This window comes from Dipodomys merriami, unplaced genomic scaffold (assembly GCF_024711535.1).
Source record: "Dipodomys merriami isolate MVZ:Mamm:240054 unplaced genomic scaffold, mDipMer1.0.p SCAF_11, whole genome shotgun sequence".
NCBI lineage: Eukaryota > Metazoa > Chordata > Mammalia > Rodentia > Heteromyidae > Dipodomys > Dipodomys merriami.
This window is the reverse complement of record NW_027202382.1, coordinates 43673173-43700189: the sequence shown is the minus strand read 5'-3', so window position 1 is coordinate 43700189 and position 27017 is coordinate 43673173. Positions and strand designations below refer to the sequence as shown.

The following is a 27017-nucleotide window of genomic DNA, read 5'->3' as shown; positions in this document are numbered from 1 at the left end:
ATGGGTCTTAGTGGGTCCTATCCGTAGAACAGGTTTCTTGGGAAAGGAGAATGGATGAAGAAGCTGCTACAGTGGAAACTTGTTTTTATTCAGCATTCTATCTATCATGGCCATAGTTCTACCCAAGAGGAGAATGGACCAGAACCATTTTACATCTGAAAATCCACGTCAAGGAGGAGGCTATGTTGGGCAGAAGAGTGGCAGGGAGACCAGTATCTTGGGGAAGCTCCAGCCACCCAACAGGGGCTGCTGTCCAGTCCCTTGGGCCTCTCACTTGCTGGCTACATTGCTGTGGGGCATGGCTGGGGGGCGGGGAATGGTGCAGCCTTTGGGAGCGTGGCTTCACAGAAGAGGGGCTGGTCCAGCCCTTGAAGGCCATCAGGTATAAAGTGGAGGAAAGGCCAGGTCAGCTGTGGGCTGGAGCCTGCAGAGAATGGAGAAGCCCACATCACTGCTCCAGTTCCCAAGCCTCCTTTGGAGAAATCTTGCCCTGCCACCTACCAGTTCTCTGGGCTCCAGACCGTGCCTGCGGCCTCCATGAGATGGAATGTGTAGGCCTGACGAGAGCAGGCAGAGAGGTTCTGCTCACTCTTGTGAACCACTTCCCCGTGAATCAGGACCAGAGCCCCTGGTAGAGATTGGAGGCAATCAGGAAGACACCAGCCCTAAGGCCCAGCCACCCTCCTTCCAGAGTAGGTAGGGAGTTTGCCCTCCTACCGGTGTTCAATCCCACCTCTGGAGGTTCTGGAGCCTGAGGCCTGCTCCAGGGTCTGAGGCTGTGCTGTTTTGGTCAGGGTTTCCCTGGGATCGAATCCCCTCTACTACTTACCAGGCACTAGTGACTCATGCCTTGCCTGTCATCCTAGCTACTCAGGAGGCTGAGATATCAGGATCATGGTTCAGAGCCCGCCAGGGCAGGAAAATCCATGAGACTCTTATCTCCAATGAACCACCAGAAAACCAGATGTGGCACTGTGGCTCAAAGTGGTAGAGAGCCCTAGCCTTGAGAAAAAAGCTCAGGGACAGCACCCAGGCCCTAGTTCAAGCCCCATGACCAATAACAACAACAAAAAAAGTCAGAAGTAGAGATATGGCTAAAATAGGAGAGTGTTAGCCTTGAGTGTGGCAATACAAGGAAAAGCCTAATGAGAGCCTGAGGCCTTGAGTTTAAGACCTAATCACCACCACCACCAACAACAAAAGGCCTCTCTGTACTGTAGCCCTGCTTGATCTGGGAGGACTTGCTGGTAACCTCACTGGCTCCTGAGCTCTGAGTGCTCCATCAGCCCCACATTTATTTTTATTTATCTATTTTTCTCTTTTTTGTCAGTCGTGGGGACTCAACTCTGGGCCTGGGCACTGTCCCTTAGCTCTTCAGCTCAAGGCTAGCACTCTACCAGTTAAGCCACAGCGCCACTTCAGGTTTTCTGGTGGTTAATTGGAGATATGAGTCTCACACTTTCCTGCCTGGGTTGGCTTTGAACCTCGATCCTCACATCTCAACCTCCTGAACAGGTGTGAGCCACCAGCACCTGGCCCCACCTTATTTTGTGTGTGTGTGTGTGTGTGTGTGTGTGTGTGTGTGTGTGTGTGTGTGTGTGTGTGTGTGTGTGTGTGTGTGTGTGTGTGTATGTGTGTGCCTGCACACGTGCCAATCTTGGGGCTTAAACTCAGGACCTGGGTGCTGAACCTGAGCTTTCTCTAGCACACTACTAGACGAGCCACGGTTAGACTTCGGTCTTTTTGGAGATTAGAGATAATTAATTCGCATAGCTAGGATGACGATGGGGGGTGGTGAGCGGCCAGCACCTGACCTTTCTCCCTGAGGCGTCGAGGGAGCCTCTTACGTAACCATGTGGTGGAGTAAGCACAGATTTGGGGCATAGCCATTTGCCTCCCAAATGCTCTATGTCCCAGCCTACCTCTCTGCACTGGTGTGGGCACAAAGAGGCTGTCATCCTGGGCAGGCTCCGACCCCAGGAAGCGGGTGCCAGGTGCTGAGCCAGCAGGGGCCCGGATCATCCTTCTCGACACTCCTTCTGTAAGCCAAGATGGCCCATTAGCTCCTCTGTCTCTCTTCACCAAGACCCTCTTCCTGGGGACTACGGGTGGGAGGGAGGGACAAGAGTCCTCACTGGTGTGGGAGCCAGGGATGAACCAGAGGCAGCCATTGGTCAGTGTGGCGTCCTCCACTGCGATCCACATGCCCAGCACCCGGCCCAGGGGCTCCGTGTACAGGAAGGTGGCATCCTGGTGAGGGGAGACTGAGGCAGACCCGCCTGGTGGTGAGGAACCTGGCCCTTTGCCCTATGCCATCTCACCTCAAAAGACTTCTCTCTCAGAGCCTCAGGGAATGCCTTCCCCACACCAGTTAGAACTTCACTACATTTTCTGCCACTGGAGTTCTGAGCCAAAAGTAAGAGACTTCACCTCTTTAAAAAAAAAATCTCCACTTCTAGGGGCTGGGAAGGTGGCTCAGTGGTAGAGTGCTTACCTTGCATGCATGAGGCACTGGGTTCGATTCCTCAGCACCACATAAACAGAAAAAAAGTCAGGAGTGACACTGTGGCTCAAGCAGTAGAGTGCTAGCCTTGAGCTGAAGGGCTGAGGGACAGCGCCCAGACACAGAGTTCAAGTCCCACTTCTAGCCAGGGGCTGGTGGCTCACGCCTGTACTCAGGAGGCTGAGATCTGAGAATTGAGGTTTGAAGCCAACCTAGGGAGTAAAGTCCTCTTGAGACACTTATCTCTAATTAGCCACCAGAAAACTGGAAGTGTAGCTATGGCCCAAAGGGCTAGAGCCCTAGCCTTAAGTGAAAAAGCTCAGGGACAGCACCTAGGCCCTGAGTTCAAGCCCCAATACTGACTAAAAAAAAAAGAGAGAGAGAGACAAAAAAAAAAAAGGACTAGAATTACAGCTCAAGAAGTAGAGTGCTGCTCTAGCAAGTCCCTGGGTTCAAGCCCCAGTAGTCAGGGGAGAGAATCTAAAAGATTGAGAAGATAGTTCAAAGAAGGGGTGTAATTATGACTAAGCACCCCCTTTTTAAAAACTTCCCCATGAGCTGGTGGCTCATCCCTGTAATCCTAGCTACTGAGGAGGCGGAGATGTGAGGATGATGGTTTAAAGCCAGCCCAGGCAAAAAAAAGTGTCTGTGAGACTTTTCATCAAAAAACTACTCAAAAAAAGCAGAAAGTGGCCAGGCGCCAGTGGCTTACACCTGTAATCCTAGCTACTCAGGAGGCTGAGATCTGAGGATTGTGGTTCAAAGCCAGCCCCAGCAAGAAAAGTCCATGAGACTCCTATCTTCAATTAACCACCAGAAAATGGCCTTGTGGCTCAAGTGGTAGAGCACTCACCTTGAGCAAAAAAAGCTCAGGAAAGTACCCAGGCCCAGAGTTCAAGTCTCAGTATCCACAAAAACAAAAAACAAACAACAACAACAACCTTCCACATGTAAATAATAACTGATTTTTTTTTTTTTTTTTTTGTTGGTCGTGGGGCTTGAACTCTGGGCCTGGGCAATGTCCCTCAGCTCTTCAGCTCAAGGCAAGTGCTCTACCACTTGAGCTACAGCGCCACTTCCGGTTTTCTGGTGGTTTATTGGAGATAGGAGTCTCGCGGTCTTTCTTGCCCGGGCTGGCTTTGAACCGCGATCCTCAGATCTCAGCCTCCTGAGTAGCTAGGATTACAGGTGTGAGCCACCAGCGCCCGGCTTTTTTTTGTTGTTGTTGTTGGTCATGGGGCTTGAACTCTGGGCCTGGGCACTGTCCCTCAGCTCTTCAGCTCAGCGCCACTTCCAGCTTTTTCTGTTTCTGTGGAGCTGAAGAGTCAAACCTAGGGCTTCATGCACGCAAGGCAAGCACTCTACAACTAAGCCACATTCCCAGCCCTACATATAAAATAACAAAAGCAGAAAGAGCCGGTATGCTCAAGTGGAAGCACCTGCTTAGCAAGTGCAGGGCTCTGAGTCCAAATTCCAGTACTGCCAAAAATACAAATTCCCAGTCCTGTCCAGACCAGATCCATGGGCTTAAGATCTTAGGAATGGAAATGCCTCTGCCTCTCTGTCTCTCTTTGAACTCAGGTCTCACACAACGCTACTTCCGGCTTTTTTCTGCTTATGTGCTGTTGAGGAATGGAATCCAGAGCCTTATGCATGAGAGGCCAGCACTGTACCACAGAGCCACCTTCCTGGCCCTGTTACTGGTTATTTTTGAGGTAGGGTCTTACTTCCCTCCCAGTGTGTGGCTGTACAATGATCCTCCTAATTGTATGCTTCCTATAGCAGCTGGAATAACAAATTAACAAATACATGCCACCATTCCTACTTTCTTTGCTCATCATTAAGGGTTATGCTCACCTTTGGTCCTCAGCTCCGCCCAGACCTGGGACCCCCTCCCATTCCTGGAGTTCCCTCCATGCAGCTGGCCCCTCCTCTCCACCCAAAACCCACCTGAACTCCCCATCCACCTCACCTCCTATCCCCCAGACCCTCCTGCTACCTGGATGGTGACAGAGGCCATGTGCTCCCTCTTGGGGGAAATACAGCTCCTCTAATAAACCTTACAATCATCTTTCTCCTGTGCCTGCCTGCCTCTGCGTGGTCCCCTGGGATGGATTGTGTCCGATCCTCTTTCAACCAGTCCTACTTTCCTTCCACTGAGGTAAAACACTTCTGCCCAGGCAGGCCTGGATGTGGATCCTCCCAATCACATACTCCCAAGTCCCTAGGACTATGGGCGTGCATCAGCAGCTCTAAGGAATCTACTTTTAACCAGCTTAGTGCTGCAGTCAGAGTTCGGGCCCAAGGGCCAAAGGGCTCCAGGACTCCCTCCCATTCTCCCACTGACCCTGGTGGGGATGGAGGACGGCACCCCCCTGCATCCTGACCACTCCAATCTCACCACCTTTTCTGGGGGCTCAAGGCCTGCTCCCAGCTCACCTTCGCCGCCAAAGTGAGGTTGCTGCAAGAGAGAAGGGCTTGTTGAGGATGGAGAAGGGGAGGGGTACGGGAAGAGGGCTGGAGCAGGGAGGAAAGGAGAGGAGTCTGGGAAGAGCAGGGCTGGATCTGAGTGCTGCAGGATGCTGCCACTCTTGTTCCATGCCAATACCCAGCTCCTGAGCACTTCCTGTGTGCCAGCCCAGGAGGAATGCAGAGAAAACCTCCCTGTCTGCAGGAAGGGGCAGACTACACAGAAGGCAGCAGGCACTGCCCAACAAATCTCCAAGCAAAAGCTAATGAGGGCTAGAAGTCACAATCAGAGACACCTTTCCCCAGGATCTGGCTTTCTTTCTCTTTCTTTTCTTTCTTTCTTCCTTTCTCTCTCCCTTTCTTTTCTTTCTTTCTCTCTCTTCTTTCATCGGTCATGGGGCTTGAACTCTGGACCTTGGCACTGTTCCTCAACTCTTCAGCTCAAGTCGAGTGCTCTACCACTTGAGCCACAGCACCACTTCTGTTTTTTCTGAGTGGTTTATTGAAGATAAGACTCTCAAGGACTTTCCTGCCTGGGCTGGCTTTGAACTGCGATCCTCAGATCTCAGCCTCCTGAATAGGTAGGATTACAGGCGTGAGCCACCAGTGCCCAGCAATCTACCATCAAATTTTAACCAGCACCAGGCCCCTGAGCCTGTATGAGCAGTCTGTCCATCTTCCAGAGGGGAAACTGAGGCCTGGGGTGGATGTGGGGCTTACCTTAAAGATGTACATGCTCTGCACGACCACGGGCATCTGGAGGCCCAAGCTTCTGGCCAAGGCCTGGAAGGTGACAGGGTTACACTGCCGCCGGCCCACCCCATCAGCCCACCCTTCTGTTCCTGTCCCCACCTCTGCTCACCTGAACCTTGGGGGAGTGGGTGACACTCCTGAAGACAGGGTCGTGGGCGTGGAGAGCTGCAGGACCGAGGTGGGCTGATGAACGGTCGGACAACCTTGGCCCACAGGTACCCGCCCACCCCCAGAGACCACTCAGGCCTCCCCACCATGTGGTCCTTATGCAGGGTGCATTAAGCTTTCTGCTTGTTCATTTATTTTATGCTTGTTTATTTTTGCCAGTCCTGGGGCCTGAGCTCAGGGCCTGGGTGTGCTCCTGAGCTTCATTTTGCTTAAGGCTACCATTCTACCACTTCAGCCACAGCTCTACTTCAGGCTTTTTCTGAGTAATTAATTGGTGATAAGAATCTTGTGGAGGGGGCTGGGAAGGTGGCTCAGTGGTAGAGCGCTTGCCTTGCATGCCTGAGGCCCTGGGTTCGATTCTTCAGCACCACATAAGCAGAAAAAGCCGGAAGTGGTGCTGTGGCTCAAGTGGTACAGCACTAGCCTTGAACTAAAGAGCTGAGGGACAGCGCCCAGGCCCAGAGTTCAGGCCCCATGACTGACAAAAAAAAAAAAAAAAAAAAAAGATATGTTTATGGGCTGGGAAGGTGGCTCAGTGGTAGAGCGCTTGCCTTGCATGCATGAGGCCCTGGGTTCAATTCCTCAGCACCACATAAGCAAAATGAAAAAAGCCAGAAGTGGCGCTGTGGCTCAAGTGGTAGAGCGCTAGCCTTGAGCTGAAGAGCTGAGGGACAGCGCCCAGGCCCAGAGTTCAGGCCCAGGACCACCCCCCCCAAAAAAAAAAAAGACTCTCTCAGCTGGGTGCCAATGGCTCATGCCGGTAATCCTAGCGATTCAGGAGACTGAGATCTGAGGATCAAGGTTCAAAGCCAGCCCGGGCAGGAGAGACCGTGAGACTCCTACCTCCAATAAACCACCAGAAAACCGGAAATGGCGTTGTAGCTCAAGTGGTAGAGCGCTCGCCTTGAGCTGAAGAGCTGAGGGACATTGCCCAGGCCCAGAGTTCAAGTCCCACGACTGACCAAAAAAAAAAAACAAGGTTCAAAGCCAGCCCAGGAAGAGACTCTTTTTTTTTTTTGGGGGGGGGGGGTCCAGTCATTGGGCCTGAACTCTGGGCCTGGGCGCTGTCCCTCAGCTCTTCAGCTCAAGGCTAGCACTCTACCACTTGAGCCACAGCGCCACTTCCGGGGCTTTTTTCTTTTTGCTTATGTGGTGCTGGGGAATGGAACCCAGGGCCTCAGGCATGCAAGGCAAGCGCTCTACCACTGAGCCATCTTTCCAGCCCAGGAGAGACTCTTATCTTTAATAAGCCATCAGAAAACTGGAAGTGGTGCTGTGGCTCAAGTGGTCGAGTGCTATCCTTGAGCTAAAGAGCTGAGGGACAGTGCCCAGGCCCAGAGTTCAAGACCAATGACTGACAAAAAAAAAAAAAGAATCTCAGATTTGTCTGCCCCAGCAGGCTTTGAACTGTGATCCTCAGATCTCAGCCTCCTGAGTAGTTGGGTTATAGGTGTGAGCCACGGGCTAGCACCCAGCCATGCTTGTGTATGATCAAGTCATGGGTCCATGATGCCTTCACCCCACCCCAGCCCCATCCCACCCATGACCCTATTTTTGATTTTCTGGACATCTGGAACCTCAGTCCTCCAGTCCTGAATCCCTGTCCATCGCAGAGGACTGAGGACTCCCTCCCTCACAGAGGGAGAGACCCCTCCAGAAGAACCTCAGAGTACCCCTTTCCTCTGTGTGCACCGAGAGGGACCATTTCTCTCCTGCAAGCCTCAGTCTCCTCTGTAAAATGGGGAGAAGAAAAGCCCTGCAGCCAGGCACTGGTGGCTCACGCCTGTAATCCTCGCTACCTTCTTAAGAGGCTCAGATCCAAGGATTGCGGTTCAAAGCCAGCACATGCAGGAAATTCCATGAGACTCTTGTTGTTATAGTAGTAGTTGTTGTTATTGTTGGTTGTGGGGCTTGAACTCAGCCTGGGCACTGTCCCTGAGCTATTCAGCTCGAAGTGAGCTCTCTACCACTTGAGCCACAGCGCCACTTTTGGTTGTTTCTTGGAGATAAGAGTTTCAGGGACTTTCCTACCCAGCCTGGATTTGAACCATGATCCTCAGATCTCAGCCTCTGAATAGCTAGGATTCCAGGCATGAGCCACTGACACCCGGCTCCAGGAGACTCTTTTTTTTTTTTTTTTTTTTTTTTTGAGAACATACTGTACAGAGGGGTTACAATTACATGGGCAGGATAATGCATACATTTCTTACCAAGCATTGCAGCCTCCTCCTTTGTTTACCCTTCACCTCCCTTCCCAGCCTCCCCCCTCCCCCCCACCCAATCATACCCCCTTCCCCCCCCCCCCCCCCCCCCCCCCCGCCTCCAGGAGACTCTTATCTCCAATTAACCACCAGAAAACCAGAAGTGGTGCTCTGGCTCAAGTGGTAGAGAACTAGCTTTAATTAAAAAGCTAAAAGACAAGCTGGGCGCTGGTGGCTCATGCCTGGAATCCTAGCTACTCAGGAGGCTGAGATCTAAGGATCGTGGTTCAAAGCCAGCCCAGGCCATGATAGAATAGGCCATGAAACTCTTATCTCCAATAATAAACCACCAGAAAAATGGAAGTGGTGCTGTAGCTCAAGTGGTAGAGCACTAGCCTTGAACTGAAGAGCTGAGGGACGGCGCTCAGAGTTCAAGCCCCATGACTGACAAAAAAAAAAAAAAAGCTAAAGGATAGCACCCAGGCCCTGAGTTCAAACCTCAGGGAGCAACATGGCAGTATGCTCCATGAAGCAGCTGGATCCAGGAGCCCCTCTTGCTCATCCAAGCCAGGCAATAGAGTGGTGCAGTTGGCTTTGGCCTATCTGTGGGGAGCACTCCAAGGGAGCACACCTCCCAGCACTGGGTTAGTAACTACTGGATTAGCATCAGAAGATGAAAACTATGGTGAAAATGAGAGAAAGAAAGAAAAGAAAGAAAGAAAGAAAGAAAGAAAGAAAGAAAGAAAGAAAGAAAGAAAGAAAGAAAGAAAGGAAGGAAGAAAGAAAGAAAGAAAGAAAGAAAGAAAGAAAGGAAGAAAGGAAGGAAGGAAGGAAGGAAGGTAGGAAGGAAGGAAGGAAGGAAGGAAGAAAAGAAGGAAGGAAGGAAGGAAGGAAGAAAGAAAGAAAGAAAGAAAGAAAGAAAGAAAGAAAGAAAGAAAGAAAGAAAGAAAGAAAGAAAAAGAAAACTACGGGGAGACGGCAGCTGCAGCCAGAAATGCCACATTCCAACCCCTCCACTTTGATCCTCAGTCTCCTCAGGCCACTTTCTTTACCGCACCCCAGGACCCTGCTCACCATGGCCAATTTTGTTGACAGCTTTCTCTGGAGGGACCACGAAGTTGCCTGTGACACAAGAAGAGATGAAGGCTGAAGAATTGGAGTCTGGTGTCCACTAGGCAGCTGGGCTCAGCGCTCTCCCAGCCCTGGAGGCGGAACACCAAATTCTGCCGCATTACAGCCACTCACTCCTGTGTCTAGGATCCCAGCAACAAACCTTTCTTGTCAAAAACGCCTTTCTCAAAGAAGAAACGAATCTTGTCACCGCTGCTCAAGAAATAGTCCGTGCTGCCCTGCGGAAGGAGACCCAAAAGGGACTACAGAGAGGATCTGGCGGTCAGAGCTGAGTCTGGCAGAGGGGAACAGACTCAGGTGCTGCCTCCCCCAGGGCTCCAAACCCCAGAAGCTTCCTAAACATGTGCGGTGAGGCACTGGTGGTGGACAGAAACCCCAAGTTCTGGAAGCACTGCTTGCAGCTAGGAAATTTCTTGGAAAAATCTAATTACAGATGCATCCCAGTTTAGGATGGTGCTGCATGTAGACCAAATCACCACAAGTTGAAAATAAAAGTCAGGCACTCAAGAGGCTGAGACCTGAGGATTACAGTTTGAAGACAGCCTAGGCTGAAAAGTCCCCACGAGTCTCTTACCTCCAATGAACCACCAGAAAACCAGAAGTGGTGCTGTGTAGTGCAAGAGGATTGTGGTTCAAAGCCAGCCCAGGCAGGAAAGTCTATGAGACTCTTATCTCGAATAAAAAACACTAGAAAACTGGAAGTGTCGCTGTGGCTCAAGCGATAGAGCGCTCGCCTTGAGCAAAAATAGCTCAGGGACAGAGCCTAGGCCCTGAGTTCAAGCCCTACAACATACCAGGAAAAAAGAAAAGAAAGACTCCATCATCTCCATCTTCCTATTTCCTATAAGTGAGGCTTTTAAAGTTGTAATTCTCCCTTTTGGCCACCAGAGGACAGCAGAGTTTCAGTGTCAGTGTGAGTGACCCCAGGGCTTGGACACAGTTTATTCTGAAATCCAGACTATGACTAGGAGAATTGGATAAGTGAGAGAATCACCTCTCCACTTACTTATTTATTTATTTTTGTCTGTTTTGGGGCTTGAACTCTGGGCCTGGGAGCCGCACCAGAGCTCTTCAGCTCAAGGCAAGCTCTCTACCATCTGAACCACAGTGCCACTTTCACCTCTCCATTTTTAACTGTGCTGAGTTTCAGGAAACACCTGGAGTTCCTACATGTAGCCTGAAAAGAACCACCAGGTTCACTCGGCCCTCTGTGCCAGAAGGCACAGCATTACTTGGTTTGTTTGGGGTTTTTAAGTTGGTCATGGGGATTGAACTCTGGGCCTGGGCGCTGTCCCTCACCTCTTAAGCTCAAGGTAAGTGCTATACCACTTGAGCCACAGCACCACTTCCAGTTTTCTGACTGGTGCCCAGCATCACTTGGTTTTTGACAGAGTTAAATTTATTTTATTTTATTTTTAAAATTTTATTTATTTTTTTGGTTGGTTGTGGGGCTTGAACTCTGGGCTTGTGTGCTGTCCCTGCGCTCTTCAGCTCAAGGCTAGCGCTCTATCACTTGAGCCACAGCGACACTTCCAGTTTTCTAGTGTTTTTATTGGAGATAAGAGTCTCACAGACTTTCCTGCATGGGCTGGCTTTGAACCACAATCCTCAGATCTCAGCCTCCTGAGTAGCTAGGATTACAGGCGTGAGCCACCAGCACCCAGCTCAGACTTAAATTTAAATCCTGAATAATACAAATTATTATGTCATTAAGGAAAGTGGCCCAAGTCTCACTTTCTCTGCCTGTCAAATGGGAACAATAATGGCTCCCTTGGGGCTGGGAAGGTGGCTCAGTGGTAGAGTGCTTGCCTTGCACACATGAGGCTCTGGGTTTGATTCCTCAGTACCACATAAGCAGAAAAAGCCAGAAGTGGCACTGTGGCTCAAGTGGTAGAGTGCTAGCCTTGAGTTGAAGAGCTGAGGGACAGCACCCAGGCCCAGAGTTCAGGCCCCACAACAGACAAAAAATTATTAACAATAATAATGGTTCCCTTGTAAGTTAAGAGTGGGGAGCTAAGGAGGAATGCATACAAGTTCCTGGTAGGGTGCAAGGCTGGGGCTCGAGATCCCATCCTAGATCCAAAGAAAGCCAGGCAGTGATGGTTCATGCCTATAATCCCAGCTACTCAGGAGACTACACACACACACACACACACACACACACACACACACCTTACCTGCCCAGAGACCACACACACACACACACACACACACACACACACACACACACACACACACACACACACACACACACACACACACACACACACACCTCTTACTTTACCTGCCCAAGGCACCTACCTGGGCCCGAAGCTGCTCCTCCTCCTGCGTAGAAAACTCAGTGCGGCAGTGGGGAGGGACATCCATCTCTGCCACGATCTCGCTGATCCTCTGTTGCATGGCCATGCACTCTTCTGCAGACACGAACCCTTCCAGCACCAGGAACCCATTCTCCTGGAACTGAGGGCAGGGGCGAGGCTCAGGCTTCCCGCCACCTTAGGACCAGCATTTGACCCCCCAACTGGGAAGCAGCTTGAAGGTGAATCCCCCGTATCCCAGTCATTGTGTAAGATGCGCAATCAGAGATAGAACAAAGTGATTGATTATTAAAAGTAGGGCAAAACATTTAAGGCAGAACCTCTTTTCGGTGGTGGTGGTAGTTGTGGAGCTTGAACTCAGGGCCTGGGTACTGTCCCTCAGCTCTTCAGTTCAAGGCTAGCACTCTACCTCTTGAGCCACAGGGTCCCTTCTGGTTTTCTGGTGGTTTATTGGAGATAAGAGGCTCACCGACTTTCCTGCCCAGGATGGCTTTGAATCGTGATCTTCAGATCTCAGCCTCCTGAGTAGCTAGGATTACAGGCTTGAGCAACCAAGGCCTGACTGGCTGTCTTTGTGGAAAGAAACTCCAGGTTAGTTATTAAAGGAAAATTCCAGAGATAAAGACCCAAATTAAAGAATGAAATAATAAACAAGTTAAATATCGGGTCACTAAAATCTGGTAAATAACAGCAGAATTCAGGAAAAGCCCAGAAACCTGGAAGATAGTTTGGCCTTACACTTAGTAAATAAGAAGCTTGGGGAGCTGGGAAGGTGGCTCAGTGGTAGAGTGCTTGTCTCGCATGCATGAGGCTCTGAGTTTGATTCCTCAGCACCACATAAGCAGAAAAAGCTGGAAATGATGCTGTGGCTCAAGTGGTAGAGCACTAGCCTTGAGCTGAAGAGCTGAGGGACAGCACCCAGGCTCACAGTTCAGGCCCCATGACCGACAAAAAAAAAAAAAAAAGAAGGCTAGGAAGGTGGCTTAGTGGTAGAGTGTTTATCTAGCGTGTGTGAAGACCTGGGTTCAATTCCTCAGTACCACCTAGAAAGAGCCAGAAGTGATTCTGTGAAGTGGTAGAGTGCTAGCCTTGAGCAAAAAAAGCTCAGTGACGGTAATCAGGCTGAGTTCAAGCCTCAGGACTGGTGATAGATAAATAAATAAATAAACAACAGGAGGAATGCTAGTCTCCTCTCTTGACTCTTAGACTATCAAGAAGGGCTAACCACAGGTGCCTCTAGAAAACAGGGCCAATGGCTGAAGGGCCAGGTGTAGTAGTGCATGCCTCTAATCCCAAGTATTTGGGAAGCAGAGGCAGGAAGATAAATGAGTATAAGGCCAGTGCAGGCAACGGAAATGAGATCCTGACTCCAAAACAAAAAAACAGAGCAAGGGAAGAGGTGACACTGTTCAAAAAGAAATGTAAACCTGGCACCGGTGGCTCATGCCTGTAATCCTAGCTACTCAGGAGGCTGAGATCTGAGGATCACAGTTCAAAGCCAGCCTGGGCAGAAAAGTCTGAGAAACTCTTATCTCCAATAAACCACTAGAAAACCGGAAGTGGTGCTGTAGCTCAAGAGGTAGAGCGCTCGCCTTGAGCTGAAGAGCTGAGGGACAGTGCCCAGGCCTAGAGTTCAAGCCCCATGACCAACAACAACAAAAAAAAAAAAAAAAAGAAAGAAAGAAAGAAATATACTCTTTAACTGATTTAGGTTAACTACAAACCTGTTTGCACATCATCTTTAGAAGTAGGCACTGGGGCTGGGAAGGTGGCTCTGGGTTCCATTCCTCAGCACCACATAAGCAAAAAGAAAAAAGCCGGAAGTGGCCCTGTGGCTCAAGTAGTAGAGCACTAGCCTTGAGCTGAAGAGCTGAGGGACAGCGCCCAGGCCCAGAGTTCAGGCCCCACGACCCGGACCCCCCAAAAAAAAAACAAAAAAAACAGAAGTAGGCCCTGAGAGGAGACTTGAGCTGGTACAGCTTCTTTCCAGGCTTTGCCTTTGTTTTAGGGATTTTAGAAAAAACCTTTAAACAAGGTTAACTAGACCTTGGCTCCAACCAGCCCAGTTCCTGGAATGGAAAGAATGCCTCTAGGTCCCCCTCCCCTTAACAACCTAACCCACCTTGATTGTTCACTTAAGGACTGACACATAAAACAGGTTGTAATCTGGCTCCAAATGGTGACACCTTGTGCTTACGTTAAATCCTGCCTTTTGTACATGCTTATAGTAAACTTCGCCTATTGGCTACCTGTGTGTGGTCTGGTATGACCCCTTTTGGTCACCTACATGTGACCAGGCTCAACCTCATGGATTTCGCCTTTAAAAACCAAAGATTGGGGGCACTCAGGTTCGCAGTGTCAGCTCCCGAGCCTGTGCTGCGGCCCTGGCCGGTCAGTGTAGGAACCTTCTCAATAAAGTTGCTTCTTTATTAACAACTTTGTTGCGGTGGACTCTTGTCACTCTGGACGACTAGGTGGGCTTGCCTGCCTGAGTAGCGGGTCTTCCTAATACACTTTATAATAATAAAAATTAAATACAAACTGTCAGAAAAAATGAAATACAAACTGTTAGGTCTGCACAGGGACACCTCCCTCCCTCTTGGCTAAGTTTCTGCCCAGTATCTGTTACCTAGGTAACTGGCTGACCTGGAAGCAGTCACCTTCCCCTCCTGCTAGGTTACATCCTAGGCCACCTCTGGTTACACGCCTCCCATCTGACCTTAAGAGGGTCCCAGACCCTCAGGTCAGGTCCGGATCCAGTGTGGCTACACCTTTCCCCCACCTGGCCACACCCCTTCCTGTCCCTGGCCTAGATAAGTCCTGGCCTGGGGTGAGTCACCCCTTTTCCTTTTCAGCCTTGCTTCTCCACCACGCATGGCAGGGACAGCAGTTTGGTAAATAAACTTCTTTTCCAGCCAGGCGTCAGTGGCTCACACCTGTAATCCTAGCTTTCAGGAGGCTGAGATCTGAGGATCACGGTTCAAAGTCAGCCCAGGCAGGAAAGTCCGTGAGACTTGCCGCGGACCGGGTTCTGTCGGGACGACGAAGGATACCTAGGGGAGGAACCTGGAATAGGACGGGGAGATGGCAAACAGACAACTCACACACATTAGGAGTGGATGCTGAGTGCTGAGTGCTGAGTGCGATTTAATGCAGAGGATAACAAACTTTTATAGCAAAAAGTCTCCATAAGAAAGGGCAAAAGGTTACATAATCTTGCTGCAGGGCTTCATTCTTGGGCGGTCACCAGCTGGTCGCCTGAAAGGGCAAAAGGTTACACAACCTTGCTGCAGGGCTTCGTCCTTGGGTGGTCACCAACTGGTCGCCTGATAGGCACTTGTTTCCAGCTTTACCTCTATTTTTAAGAAATACAATTGGTTTCGATGATTGTCACCAATTAACCACTACTTTTTTCTATAGAGGCCTTAACTGTCCCATTAAGATCTTTCCTGTTCCTTCTTTAATAGTAAGCACCAAGGAGACTTAGATTTAGCAAGTCTCTTAGTAAATGAGGAAGTTCTTTCTCCTAAGTAGTTATCTCAGCAATTGCCATACATTCTTTCTGTTCTAGCCGCACCTACAACTTTTTGTAAATTTCTTACAATTCCTTCTGCTGGAGTGACTTTGTGAAACCCCCAATACTTTTATATTTACTTATAACTTGTCTACTAGCCTCCATAAGAGGGGTTTCAGGGTAGCACTTAACTCTGGTGAGTTAGTCATATTTTTAAGACACTCATCAGATATTGGAGTCGTCAACACTCTTAAAGAGCTTTGAATATGGGAACATTGACAATGAGTAAGTACAATGAGCTGTAGAAACAGTAAAAGATTAATAGGCACTCTTATGAGGAAAAGATAGGCAGAAACACATCTTTTCCAGGGGTTTTTGCCAGCCTTTTCCCAGGAGTAGGCCTCTTAGAAGCCCTATTCTCCGAGGTAGACTTCGGTGAAGTCCCAAAACTTGGAGATAGGTTTCTGTAAAGCCCCATTCTCTGAGGTAGACTTCGGTGAAGTCCCAAAACTCAGAGATAGGTCTCGAGGCCCCTATCATGGTCTGATAGATGGTTTCCCATGCTAAGCAGACTCTACTGCGGTCGGCGTGGCATTTGCCCCTTTTTTTTTTTTTTTTTTTTTTTTCACCAGTCCTGACTCCGTGTATCAATTTTATACCAGCTGTACTTGTAAGCTCCAATTTTAAGACATACTCATACCATTTGCGACATACTTAAACTTTCTGACATACTTAAACTTTCTGAGGTTTGTCTTAAAGACAATCCTTACTTTTCAAATTTCCCCAATTCTCTTTCCAAGGCTTTTTTTTTACTTTCTTCTTTCTTTACAATCTCTTGACCATCTTTGTGGCTGTAGTTTAAAACTGCCCAATTTTCCTTTGGCTTGCGGAACCTTTATCTTAGAACAGCCTTAAGGCACCACCATGATGCAGAAGCTTGCTAGATTTTAAGGCTAAGAGTATTACCTCTATTGATAACACACTCAGGTTATTACCATATCAGAGTCAAACTAGGCTGTGACCCTAGAGTGGATTTTCAGTCACTATGCACTGAAGTGCCTAAAACAAGCAAGCCAGTGATATCCTTGTCCCCAATATCCACTGTGGGAAGAGAGGGTTTCTGGATATCACCCAAAAGAATGTCCCACAAGATCTTAGATTTAGCAGCTTTCAACCAGGAAGCAGATTCAGGTGATGGAATCAAGCAGGAGTATCTCCGGTTGACTGTCAGGCCGTCGTTGAACTTTACCCATTAAGGTATGCAGCAACAGCAGCAGCAACCGCAACAGCTGGGTCTCTCAGTGGCTCCAAATTCCTACACAGACTGGTTAAGGATGCAAGTAATACATAGGCTTGGCAGGCCGTGACTCCGTTGGTTTCTAAGAACATTTAGACAATAGCCCAGGACAATTTACCAAAATAACTTTTTTTTTTTTTTTTTTACTAACCAGATTTTTTTTTTTAATAAATAGACACAGAAGGCTTAGTCTTGTAACCATCTCTGACAAATGCAGTCTCCACACCTTGCACACCTACAACAGTTAACACTATTTTTTATGCCTTTAAAAAATTATTTTACCTATTTTGCCTCATTTTTCCAAAACTGACTCTGGACCCTTGATCTTAAAATGGGGGTAGAAGGGCGAAGGTCAATCTTCTGTAACTTCTTCAAGCTGACTTTAGGGGCGTTGATCTTACCTAGCCAAGAACCTATAACCTTAGCCTATTTTACAAAGAGGCTATCAGGGTTAGATGTCATTAAGAACAATATTTAACTTTTGACAACTGCACAGACATTTTCTCCAGCTATAGCAGTGTAGCTTGTTTAGCACTCTGGTTTGCAAAAAGCATCTTTTTAGATGACTTAGGAATGTGATCTCTAGTGACCCTAACACAATGCCTGAGTTACCTTTGCAGGCCTTTAGACAGATATCAATAGAAACACACTCTCAGGTTTACAAACTTTTTCCTGAGAAGATGAATTTCATGTTACTGGTGTCAGCTCAATATTACTGCCAATTAGAGCTTTTGGCACATAAAGGGGTTAAGATTTAAGCTATCTCCCACATTTTATAACATTAGCTTTTTACTATCACAGAGGACTGGCAAGTTCCTGTCCCTTACAAGGTAGTCATGAACATTAGGCATGCTTCCAAACTATCTTCCTATGACCTCCCGGCTCTGATCAGTTTTGAAGGGCCACGCACAAATGACTCTAGGATCTGACATTTCTGCCATCCAAGCAGTGGCTTACTGCCTCTGGATGCTCCACCATTGTTTTTGTCCCAGGAGTGTCTTCTCTACATTGGGATAAATGCCTCATTGGCATTTTCCTTAGCTGGTTGTTGGACTTGAACTCGGGGCCTGAGCACTGTCCCTCAGCTCTACAGCTCAAGGCTAGCACTCTGCCACTTTGAGTCCCAGACTCGGGGCTTGAATGCTGTCCCCTAACTTTTCAGTCCAGGGCTAGTACTCTGCCACTGTGAGTCTCCAGCTTGGGGCTTGAGTACTGTCCCCTGACTCTTCAGTCCAGGGCTAGTACTCTGCTGGCTGAATAGAGGTGACAGCCTCTCAGGGACGTTTTTCTGCCCGGGCTGGCTTTGAACCAGTTTGCAGATCACTGAGTCTTATAAAAGGCCATTTTACTCCAATTAAAAGCAACAAGGTGGTCAACATAGAAGTAGCTTTTAAGCATGCACTTACCTGACACTTATTAAGAGTCAAAGTTACATCTGACAAACTGTAAGAATCCTCTGTGCTTTGCTTTGGGCTTGCTGGAAACTTAAAAAACCTATAAGAGCAAACTAGAATAGCAATCATTTTGATAATCCTATTTTTTTTTTTTTTTTGCACATTGAGGCCAATGTCAAGAATGATTTTACATTTAAACTATATATCCAAAAATCCATTCCCTATTTTTTTAAACCTCTTATTAATCACCTTTAATATTTTGTACTTTAGTTTTCATTTGCATTTTGAAAAGATCCCTTGAAATCTTGAGGCCAAGTGTCACTCATTGTCTCTTGGCTGCTTGTTTTAAAACAGATACACATTAAAAATTTTAAACTCAAATGACAATTTTCCTTAATGCAAGAATTACAGTCACCTTTACTATACCACAAAGCTAGATTTAACATCTTTATAACTTTTAAAAACATCCTAATTGTAGAACATAATTGAAAGTAAGCCACATTATACAAATAATTTTTACCCTCTTTTTAAGGCCTTCCTAATTTTAATGTTAACACATCCAAGGGAAAGTTTTAGCAATACTAATCAGATCATCACATCATTCATTTTAGCCATCATGATTTCAGTGTCTATCTGCAGGGAAAAGAGAGAACAAAGATGGGCCACTGAGCCCCTTCTGTGGAATGGGCACACACTCAATCCGACTCTTTAGGGTTAGATGAACTGCATTTGTGCCAGCTTGCCTCACCATGCGTGGACTCCTCCCAGGGCCTGTCCCACCATGCATGACCGGCTGAACTGCACTTCTGCTTGTTCACCCCTTACCCCTAAAGATAGGTCTTCTGTTGGCTTCTAAGTTTTTCCCCCTGTCTCTTCTCTTGGTTCTCGAATGAAATAATACAGTTTTAGACAGACAGAACTGGTAACATCTTTGACAGTGTTAAACTAACCTTTACATTTAAATTTCTAATATTTATCCCCAAGCGAAGGGAATTAGATCCCAAACAGCCAATGCATTTTTGTTAAGCCAGATAACTTGATTACAGTATAAACAGTCTTATGCATTTTAAAATATTAGTTTTTAAAATACCAGATTTTCTAATTTGCAAGTTAAAGAACCTTTTAAAAAGCCATTTAAAACAATGTGAAGATTTTTAAAATTTTTTGGTAATGTCCAAACCTCATAACCTTTTGAATTTTAAATTTAAACTCACCCAATTGTTACAGCATGCTGACAATTTTTTATCTTTGAACACGTTCACAAACACACACAAAACATACAGATCTTAAAGCGCGCAAAAATCAAAATCAGTTGTACGTACATTATTTAAAGTTTTTAAACAAAAATTTAAGACAGTGTTTCTTTTAAACTAGGTACCTTTGCTGGGCTTCATTTTCCCAGAGCTTGCTTATCTAGCAAGGCAATTCACTAATTAATCTTTTGAATCTCTGTGCTGTTCTCATTCAGCAAACTGAATCCAGAGTCTGCAGAGTGAGCCTATCACACTCACCCAAATCTTCCCTACCTCAGAAAACATAAAACGAACACACACTAAACAAGACAAACAAGTGGCCACAAAGACAAAATTAGGTCTCAGTGAATGGGGTGACATCTCACCACTTACCAGGGGACTAGAACCCCCTCTACTTATTCTAGAGAATTTTTCTTTTTAGATTCTTCTGAGATTTTCAATTATACTGAAATTATACCCCCTCTCTTTTACCTCTTTGAAATGATTGAGCAGGAGGTTGAGAGGAGTAAGCTTGCTTTGTCCTTGCCCCATCTCTGGGACAAGGAGTGTCCAAATTAATAAAACTGAGATAAGAAAGAAAAAGAAGTTAAAATTACACACACATACACACACACCACATACGGGGGTTGGTAATGTATGTGCACTTGGTCACGCTTTCTCTGGGGAGGTGGGCGATCTGGTCCGGGCACTCCTGGAATTCTAAAAGGGTGGAAGGGGCAATTAAGTGGGAAATGCGCACTCTTCCTCTGGTCTACGGGATCAGTAAGCCCCTCATCCACCAGCCCCAGGGCTGTGTGCCTAAGATTCAAATTAGAGTTAACAGAAGACATATACGCACACTCAAGACAGACAGCAAGCGCGTCAGACTGCTGGTCAGACAGTCTGTCCAGAAGGGCTTCCAACCAGAGAGAATCGGCCAATCGGGGGGACTCGAACCCCCTCTACCCGATCTCGAGGACAGCCCCACCCAGGGGTCCAGGGGACGTCTCCCACTGGCCCCACTGGCAGTCTTATAGCGCGTCCGCCAAGACTCTCCGCCAGCCCCAAGACCACACCTGCAGGCTTTCACCATTCCTGAAATATGAAAATTGTATCAAATGATCTAACTGTTTCTTATTCTCTTGGGGAGGGGCTGGTTGCCCCTCTGTCCGTTTTTTGTTTCCTCTCAAAGGAGGAGTTCCCTCTTTATGGAACTTAGATTTACATTCACTTTTTCAATGGTTCCCTTTTTCCGTTTTTTGTTTCCTCTCGAAGGAGGAGTTCCGTCTTTATGGAACTTAGAGTTACATTCACTTTTTCAATGGTTTCCTTTTTCCTGCGGGAACCAAGGATTAGTTTGTTCTCCCACTGCTGCTGTGGAGTATATGTTTTAAAATAGAGACAAACTATCCTTATTCTTAGAAGATGAACTCCCCATTACTTACTCGTTATCTTTCTCAGTCACAACTGAGGGGCCTGCAGCACCCCAACGAGCTTCTGACTACTATTCCAGGTGAAAAGAAAAGAGAGAGAGAGAGAGATAGATGCTTACCTCCCAAGGTTCCTTGACTGAAGAAACTGCTTCTTGCCCCGCTCTGAGCCCCACGTTGGGCGCCACCTGCCGCGGACCGGGTTCTGTCGGGACGACGAAGGATACCTAGGGGAGGAACCTGGAATAGGACGGGGAGATGGCAAACAGACAACTCACACACATTAGGAGTGGATGCTGAGTGCTGAGTGCTGAGTGCTGAGTGCGATTTAATGCAGAGGATAACAAACTTTTATAGCAAAAAGTCTCCATAAGAAAGGGCAAAAGGTTACATAATCTTGCTGCAGGGCTTCATTCTTGGGCGGTCACCAGCTGGTCGCCTGAAAGGGCAAAAGGTTACACAACCTTGCTGCAGGGCTTCGTCCTTGGGTGGTCACCAACTGGTCGCCTGATAGGCACTTGTTTCCAGCTTTACCTCTATTTTTAAGAAATACAATTGGTTTCGATGATTGTCACCAATTAACCACTACTTTTTTCTATAGAGGCCTTAACTGTCCCATTAAGATCTTTCCTGTTCCTTCTTTAATAGTAAGCACCAAGGAGACTTAGATTTAGCAAGTCTCTTAGTAAATGAGGAAGTTCTTTCTCCTAAGTAGTTATCTCAGCAATTGCCATACATTCTTTCTGTTCTAGCCGCACCTACAACTTTTTGTAAATTTCTTACAATTCCTTCTGCTGGAGTGACTTTGTGAAACCCCCAATACTTTTATATTTACTTATAACTTGTCTACTAGCCTCCATAAGAGGGGTTTCAGGGTAGCACTTAACTCTGGTGAGTTAGTCATATTTTTAAGACACTCATCAGATATTGGAGTCGTCAACACTCTTAAAGAGCTTTGAATATGGGAACATTGACAATGAGTAAGTACAATGAGCTGTAGAAACAGTAAAAGATTAATAGGCACTCTTATGAGGAAAAGATAGGCAGAAACACATCTTTTCCAGGGGTTTTTGCCAGCCTTTTCCCAGGAGTAGGCCTCTTAGAAGCCCTATTCTCCGAGGTAGACTTCGGTGAAGTCCCAAAACTTGGAGATAGGTTTCTGTAAAGCCCCATTCTCTGAGGTAGACTTCGGTGAAGTCCCAAAACTCAGAGATAGGTCTCGAGGCCCCTATCATGGTCTGATAGATGGTTTCCCATGCTAAGCAGACTCTACTGCGGTCGGCGTGGCAGAGACTCTTATCTCCAATAAACCACCAGAAAGCTGGGAGTGGTGCTGTGGCTCGAGTGGAGTGGTAGAGCGCTAGCCTTGAGCTGAAGAGCTGAGGGACAGCGCCCAAGCCCAGAGTGCAAGCCCCACGGCTGACAAAATAAAAAAATAAACTTTCCCTGCCTGAATAGCGTGTAGTGTTCTCTTCATAGGCCACCAAATGAAACCTACCTATTTAATATACCTTACAGAAACAAAAACAAAAACCCACCCAGGCACTGTTGGCTCATACCTATAATCTTCCTCGCTACTCAGGAGGCTGAGATTTAAGGATTATGGTTCAAAGCCAGCCTGGGCAGGAAAGGCCGTGAGACTCGTATTTCCAACAGAAAACTGGAAGTGGTGCTGTGGCTCAAGTGGTAGAGCACCCAGCCTTGAGCTGAAGAGCTGAGGGACAGCGCCCAGGCCCAGAGTTCAAGCCCCATAACTGACCAAAACAACAACAACAACAAAACAAGTCCAGAGTAAAGCTCAAGCCTATAATCCTAGCATCTAATTAGGAAGCAGAGATAAAGGAAATCACAGTTTGAGGCCAGGCAGGGCACAAAAGCTCCTGGGACTCCTCTCAGCCAGTGACTGAGCGCAGGCTGCACGTGTTACACCAGCGACACAGGGAAGCACACAGAGGAGCATGGCGTCCAGGCTGGCTGGGGTAGAGGCCGACCTCACCTGGAAAATAACCAATGTAAAACAAAACAAAAAAAGGGACTGGAGGTGTGGCTCAGGTGGCACAGGGTTTGCCTGGCCTGTATGAGACCCAGGGTTCAACCCACAACACTACAAAACAAAAGGGAACGGAGGTGCTGTGGTGGGCAGGGCTGTCTTTGTGGGGTATTTTGTTTTCCTGTGTATTTGTGGATTACATCCGGGGCCTTGAGCTTGTGTTCTAGCACTGAGCTCCCTTTCCACCCACACGGGCTGGTGGGAAGCAAGGCTACAGCTTGTAGTCCTGGCTCAGGGTAGGAATCTGGAGGTGATTTTAAAGCCGTTTGTATTTGGGCTAATGGTCAGCCTGGAAGGATGGACACCCTCCCCACCCGACCCTCACCACCTCCCCCAGGAGGCCAGCTGGACTGGCCCATCCAGATGCTTTATTCTGGTTTTGATCATTCACACACACACACAGACACACACAGACACACACAGACACAGACACAGACACACAGACACACACAGACACACAGACACACACAGACACACAGACACAGACACACAGACACAGACACACAGACACACAGACACACAGACACACAGACACACAGACACACACACACACACACACACACACACACACACACACACCACCTCTGCCCTGTGCTGGTCCTGTGAGCTGTGTAGAAGTTAGGCCTTGTGCCTGGGAGCCCACCCCTATTGGGTGTGGGCCTCCGTAAACCAGCAGGAGGATGAGTTTCAGAGGCCACTAGAAGTGCGCGCCCCTCTCCCCCGCCCATTACCAGACCCTCCGGCCTCCACCCTGTGTGTCCTACCTTCTGGAGCTGTGAGGGGCTCAGGCAGGCCATGGCAACTGGGCTGGTGCGTGTGGTATCCAGGACTGGAGAGGAGAAAGTTCAGGAAGGGGGAAGAGTGGTAGGCTGAAGGTCCAAGAGGGTTTAACCCTTTCCTACCCAGATAATATTCAGTCCCACCCCTACCCCACTCACAGACACCCACAGCTCTGCCCTGGGCACCAGTCCTCATCTAATCGGGGAGCAGCCCTTGCCCCAGCTCTTCAGGATATTTAATGACTCTTTTTAGATTTTCTAGAAACAAACTACTTTTGGTTGGTGGTTCAACGAGGTTCTAGGAAAGTTAGAGGAAGACGGTTTGGGCTGCTGGAATACCATGGGACCTCCAAGGGAGGAAAGCAAGCATTAGAGGGGCTGGGAAGGTGGCTCAGTGGGAGAGTGCTTGCCTAGCATGCATGAAGCCCTTGGTTCGATTCCTCCATACCACCTACACAGAAAAAGCCAGAAATGGTGCTGTGGCTCAAGTGGTAGGGTGCTAGCCTTGAGCAAAAAGAGCTCAGAGACAGTGCCCAGGCCCTGAGTTCAAGCCCCAAGAAGGGGGTGGGTAGGAACCTGTGTTGTTTCAAGGTGGGTATGGGTGAGTCTGGGCGGCTCGGCCTGGCAAAGGGACAAGGGCCTGGGAGGAGAAAGGTGTGGCCTCTTCAGTTCAGTCTGAAAGCCTCTGATTCTGGAAGGTGGTGAGGTGGGCAGTTTTAGGAAGAAGAGGGAACTGGGATTCAAAATGCCCCTGGGAAACAGTTCCAGAACATGGACATCTCAAGACAGCTGGCAGGGTGGGAGGGGGTTAGAGTCGCCCGAGCACTGGGACTCTGTGAATCCGGTCCGTGGCTTTCCCAGAAATGACACTCTGAGTGGCCAAGGAACAGAGCGTCTCTGGGATGAGGAGGGGACACTGCTGAGCTCTCAAGAGCCTTGGCCCCAAGTCAAGTCATGTGTTTTCTAGGCCACTGAGCTGGGAGCTGCAGCTTTGTCCTGCAGTCCTGGCTTCCAGAGGGCCTGGCTGGATGGGGTGTGTGTGTGTGGGTGTGTGGGGGAGGTGGAGGCTGAGCCCAATGGGCTCCTGAGGCTGGTTGGACGAGGCTGGGGGAGGAGTCATGGGACCTGGTATGTCTCCAGTCCTAGCCCCTTCTGATGCTGCACATGCCCTTTAAACAGTAAACAAGAGCTGTCCACTGCTGATAAAGACCTGGGCCTGGGCGTACACCTCTGGAAAGGCCCTCCCCATTGATTGACCCATGGCTGGGGGGGGCGGGGGGCTGAGGGGGAAAGGTTTTGTTGTCTTTGTGCCAGTACTGGGGATGGAACTCAGGGCCTAGGTGCTGTCCTTTGGCTTTTTCTGCTTAAGGCTGGTGTTCTTCCACTTGAGCCACACAGATCCACTTCTGACCTTTTGGTAGTTATGTGAAGATAAAAGTCTCACAGACTTTTCTGCCTGGACTGGCATTCAACCTCAGTCCTTAGATCTCAGCCTTTTTTTTTAATCAGTTGTGGGGCTTGAACTCTAGGCCTGGGCACTGTCCCTCAGCATTTCAGCTCAAGATGAACGCTCTACCACTTGAGCCACAGCACCACCTCTGGTTTACTGGAGATAAGAGTCTCACGGACTTTCCTGCTCAGGCTGCTTTGAACTGTGATCTTCAGATCTTAGCCTCCTGAGTAGCTAGGATGACAGGTGTGAACCACTGGCACCCAGCTCAGCCTTTTTTTTTTTTTTTTTGCTGTCGGTCATGGGGCTTGAACTCTGGGCCTGGATGCTGTTCCTCAGCTCTTCAGCTCAAGGCTAGCACTCTACCACTTGAGCCACAGCACCACTTCCAGCTTTTTCTGCTTATGTGGTGCTGAGGAATCTAACTCAGGGCCTTATGCATGCAGGGCAAGCACTCTACCACTGAGCCACCTTCCCAGCCCCTTAGCCTCTTGAGTAGCTAGGATGACCAGGCTTGAGCCACTAGCATCGGGCTTGATTTGGCTTTTAAATTCTTTGAACTTCCCAAGTGGAACTTGAATTTGGGAAGTTCAAAGAATTAAAAAGAAATTCCTTTAGTTTTCCAATTTGTGGTTGTCTCTAGAGAGAAGCCCACTACAGTGGGAAAGGCCGGAGGGGTTGGGGAGGGATGGGGTTTGGAGTGGCTTAGCTTTTGCTCTTTGTTCCTCCCACGGGCGTTTGGGAAGAGGGTGGGTGGTTTCCTCACCCTTGTTTTTTCCAGCAGCTAACCAGTTCCAGACACAGGCTGCAAAGGCCCTAAGGCCAGGGGAGGGGGAGGGGGAGGTGGCAGAAGGGCAGGGGAAGGGGATCAGACCCAACAAGCCAGAAGACCCCCATAATGGAGGTACAAAAAGGGGGGTCTTCTAAAGTGCCACAGTCCAGCTGTTTAGCCTCCAGTCAGCAGCCCCTTGACTGGGGGCGGAAGATAGAAGGAATCTAGGCTCAGGCCTGAGAGGCGGGTCTTGAGGCCTGGGCTGGAGGCCATGTCTGAGCAGCCAGGTCTCCTAAGGCCACAGGCCGGGTTTTTCTCTTCACCCAGGCTCTTGCTGGTGCTGACCCCGCACAAAGCTCCTGGGAGCAGGAGGAGAGACATGAGGCTGTTCCTGGGGTACCGGGCCCTCTGTTAAAAATTCCTATGTACAGGATACTGCATGAGTGCAGTACCTGAGGTCCAAGCATGGGAAGCTGGATTACCACGCATGGCTGTGGAGGTAGGGCCTTAGTGGGAGGTACTTGGGCCCATCTTCATGAATAATTAATCTTCAGGGAATTACTAGGTGGGGTGGGGTGGGGTGGGGAGGTGGGGGGGAAGCATCTCATCCATCTTGGATTTCCCATCTTGGACTTACCGGTGCCTGGAACTTGAGCCAGTGTAGACCTTCCTCCAGCACTTACCCCAGGGCCAGGGGTACTGAGTGGTACAGGGCTTTCAGGAGTGTTCAAGGCACCAGGGCGCCCCCAGCATAGGTGCTATGATCCAGGAACAGCAAGCAGAATAAGCAGCTCCACAAGCGCTGCTCCTTGGAATGGGCCTGCCGGTTGCTATTTCCATCTGATATTTAGGCTCCTCTGAAAAATTAGGCAGACCTAGGATCTGAAGGCCCTCTGGGTTTCAACTAGACTCTGGGGAAGAAAGGCCAGACTTCCCCATAATGACTCCCAACCACCTCTGCAGAAGCTGGGGACTTGCTATTAAGAGTGGAAGTGAACCACAGAGCACTGGTGGCTCATGCCTGTAATCCTAGCTACTCAGGAGGTTGAGATCTGAGGATCGTGGTTGAAAGCTAGCCTGGGCAAGAAAGTCCATGAGATTCTTATCTCCAATTAACCACCAGAAAACTGGAAGTGGTGCTGTGGCTCAAGTGGTAGAGTGCTTACCCTGAGCTGAAGAACTCGGAGACAATGCCCAGGTCCAGAGTTCAAGCCCCACGACTGACCAAAAAAAAAAAAATATATATATATATAAGAGTGGAAGTGGGAAATGCCCCTTATACAGATGGAGAAACAGAGACTGCAGACGGGAAAGGTCCTGCCTGGCTTCCCACACAGGATGACTGGGCTGGGCTGGGGTCTTCAACTGTGGCTCCTCCTCAGTGGCCTCTAACCCATCAAAGTTTATGAGGGCCCAACCACAGGTGACTGGGATGAGCAGCTGTGGGCTCCTGGCCAGGCCCTACACCTGACCCAGGTTTTCTGTCTAGCTCTCACCCTCTGCCTCGAAGGAGCTCCAGGTGTCATGGGCCAGAGACGCAAGAACTGGTTCCTCAA

The 27017-nt window shown here is 48.6% G+C and overlaps 1 protein-coding gene across 5 annotated transcripts; it reads right to left on the bottom strand.

Annotated features, from left to right (window-relative positions):
- Positions 1–26184, bottom strand: Phyhd1 (phytanoyl-CoA dioxygenase domain containing 1). Of its 5 annotated transcripts, none has more exons than XM_070014798.1 (12): positions 26099–26184; positions 23225–23289; positions 11527–11685; positions 9368–9443; positions 9169–9216; positions 5835–5890; positions 5693–5755; positions 4943–4964; positions 2136–2264; positions 1923–2039; positions 502–628; positions 3–424 (listed from the first exon to the last, which is right to left on the bottom strand). In XM_070014798.1, exons 2-12 carry the CDS (start codon positions 23255–23257, stop codon positions 379–381), a joined length of 876 nt encoding a protein of 291 aa, XP_069870899.1. In that variant the 5' UTR covers positions 23258–23289; positions 26099–26184; the 3' UTR covers positions 3–378. The 5 variants fall into 5 exon arrangements, with proteins under 5 accessions (XP_069870898.1, XP_069870899.1, XP_069870895.1 ...); XM_070014794.1 differs by lacking the exon at positions 26099–26184 and adding an exon at positions 22261–22406 and having other exon boundaries at positions 6–424; positions 23225–23370; XM_070014795.1 differs by lacking the exons at positions 23225–23289; positions 26099–26184 and adding an exon at positions 14480–14610 and having other exon boundaries at positions 6–424.
- Positions 26185–27017: the final 833 nt, after the last annotated feature.

Coding starts and splice junctions, on each gene's coding strand:
- Phyhd1 (XM_070014798.1), bottom strand. CDS start 23,257: ATGGCCTGCCTGAGCCCCTCACAGCTCCAGAAG. Junction 11,686..23,224: donor GCCCCTCACAGCTCCAGAAG/GTAGGACACACA, acceptor CCCTGCCCTCAG/TTCCAGGAGAATGGGTTCCT. Junction 2,265..4,942: donor ACCTCACTTTGGCGGCGAAG/GTGAGCTGGGAG, acceptor GGTCTGCCTCAG/TCTCCCCTCACCAGGATGCC.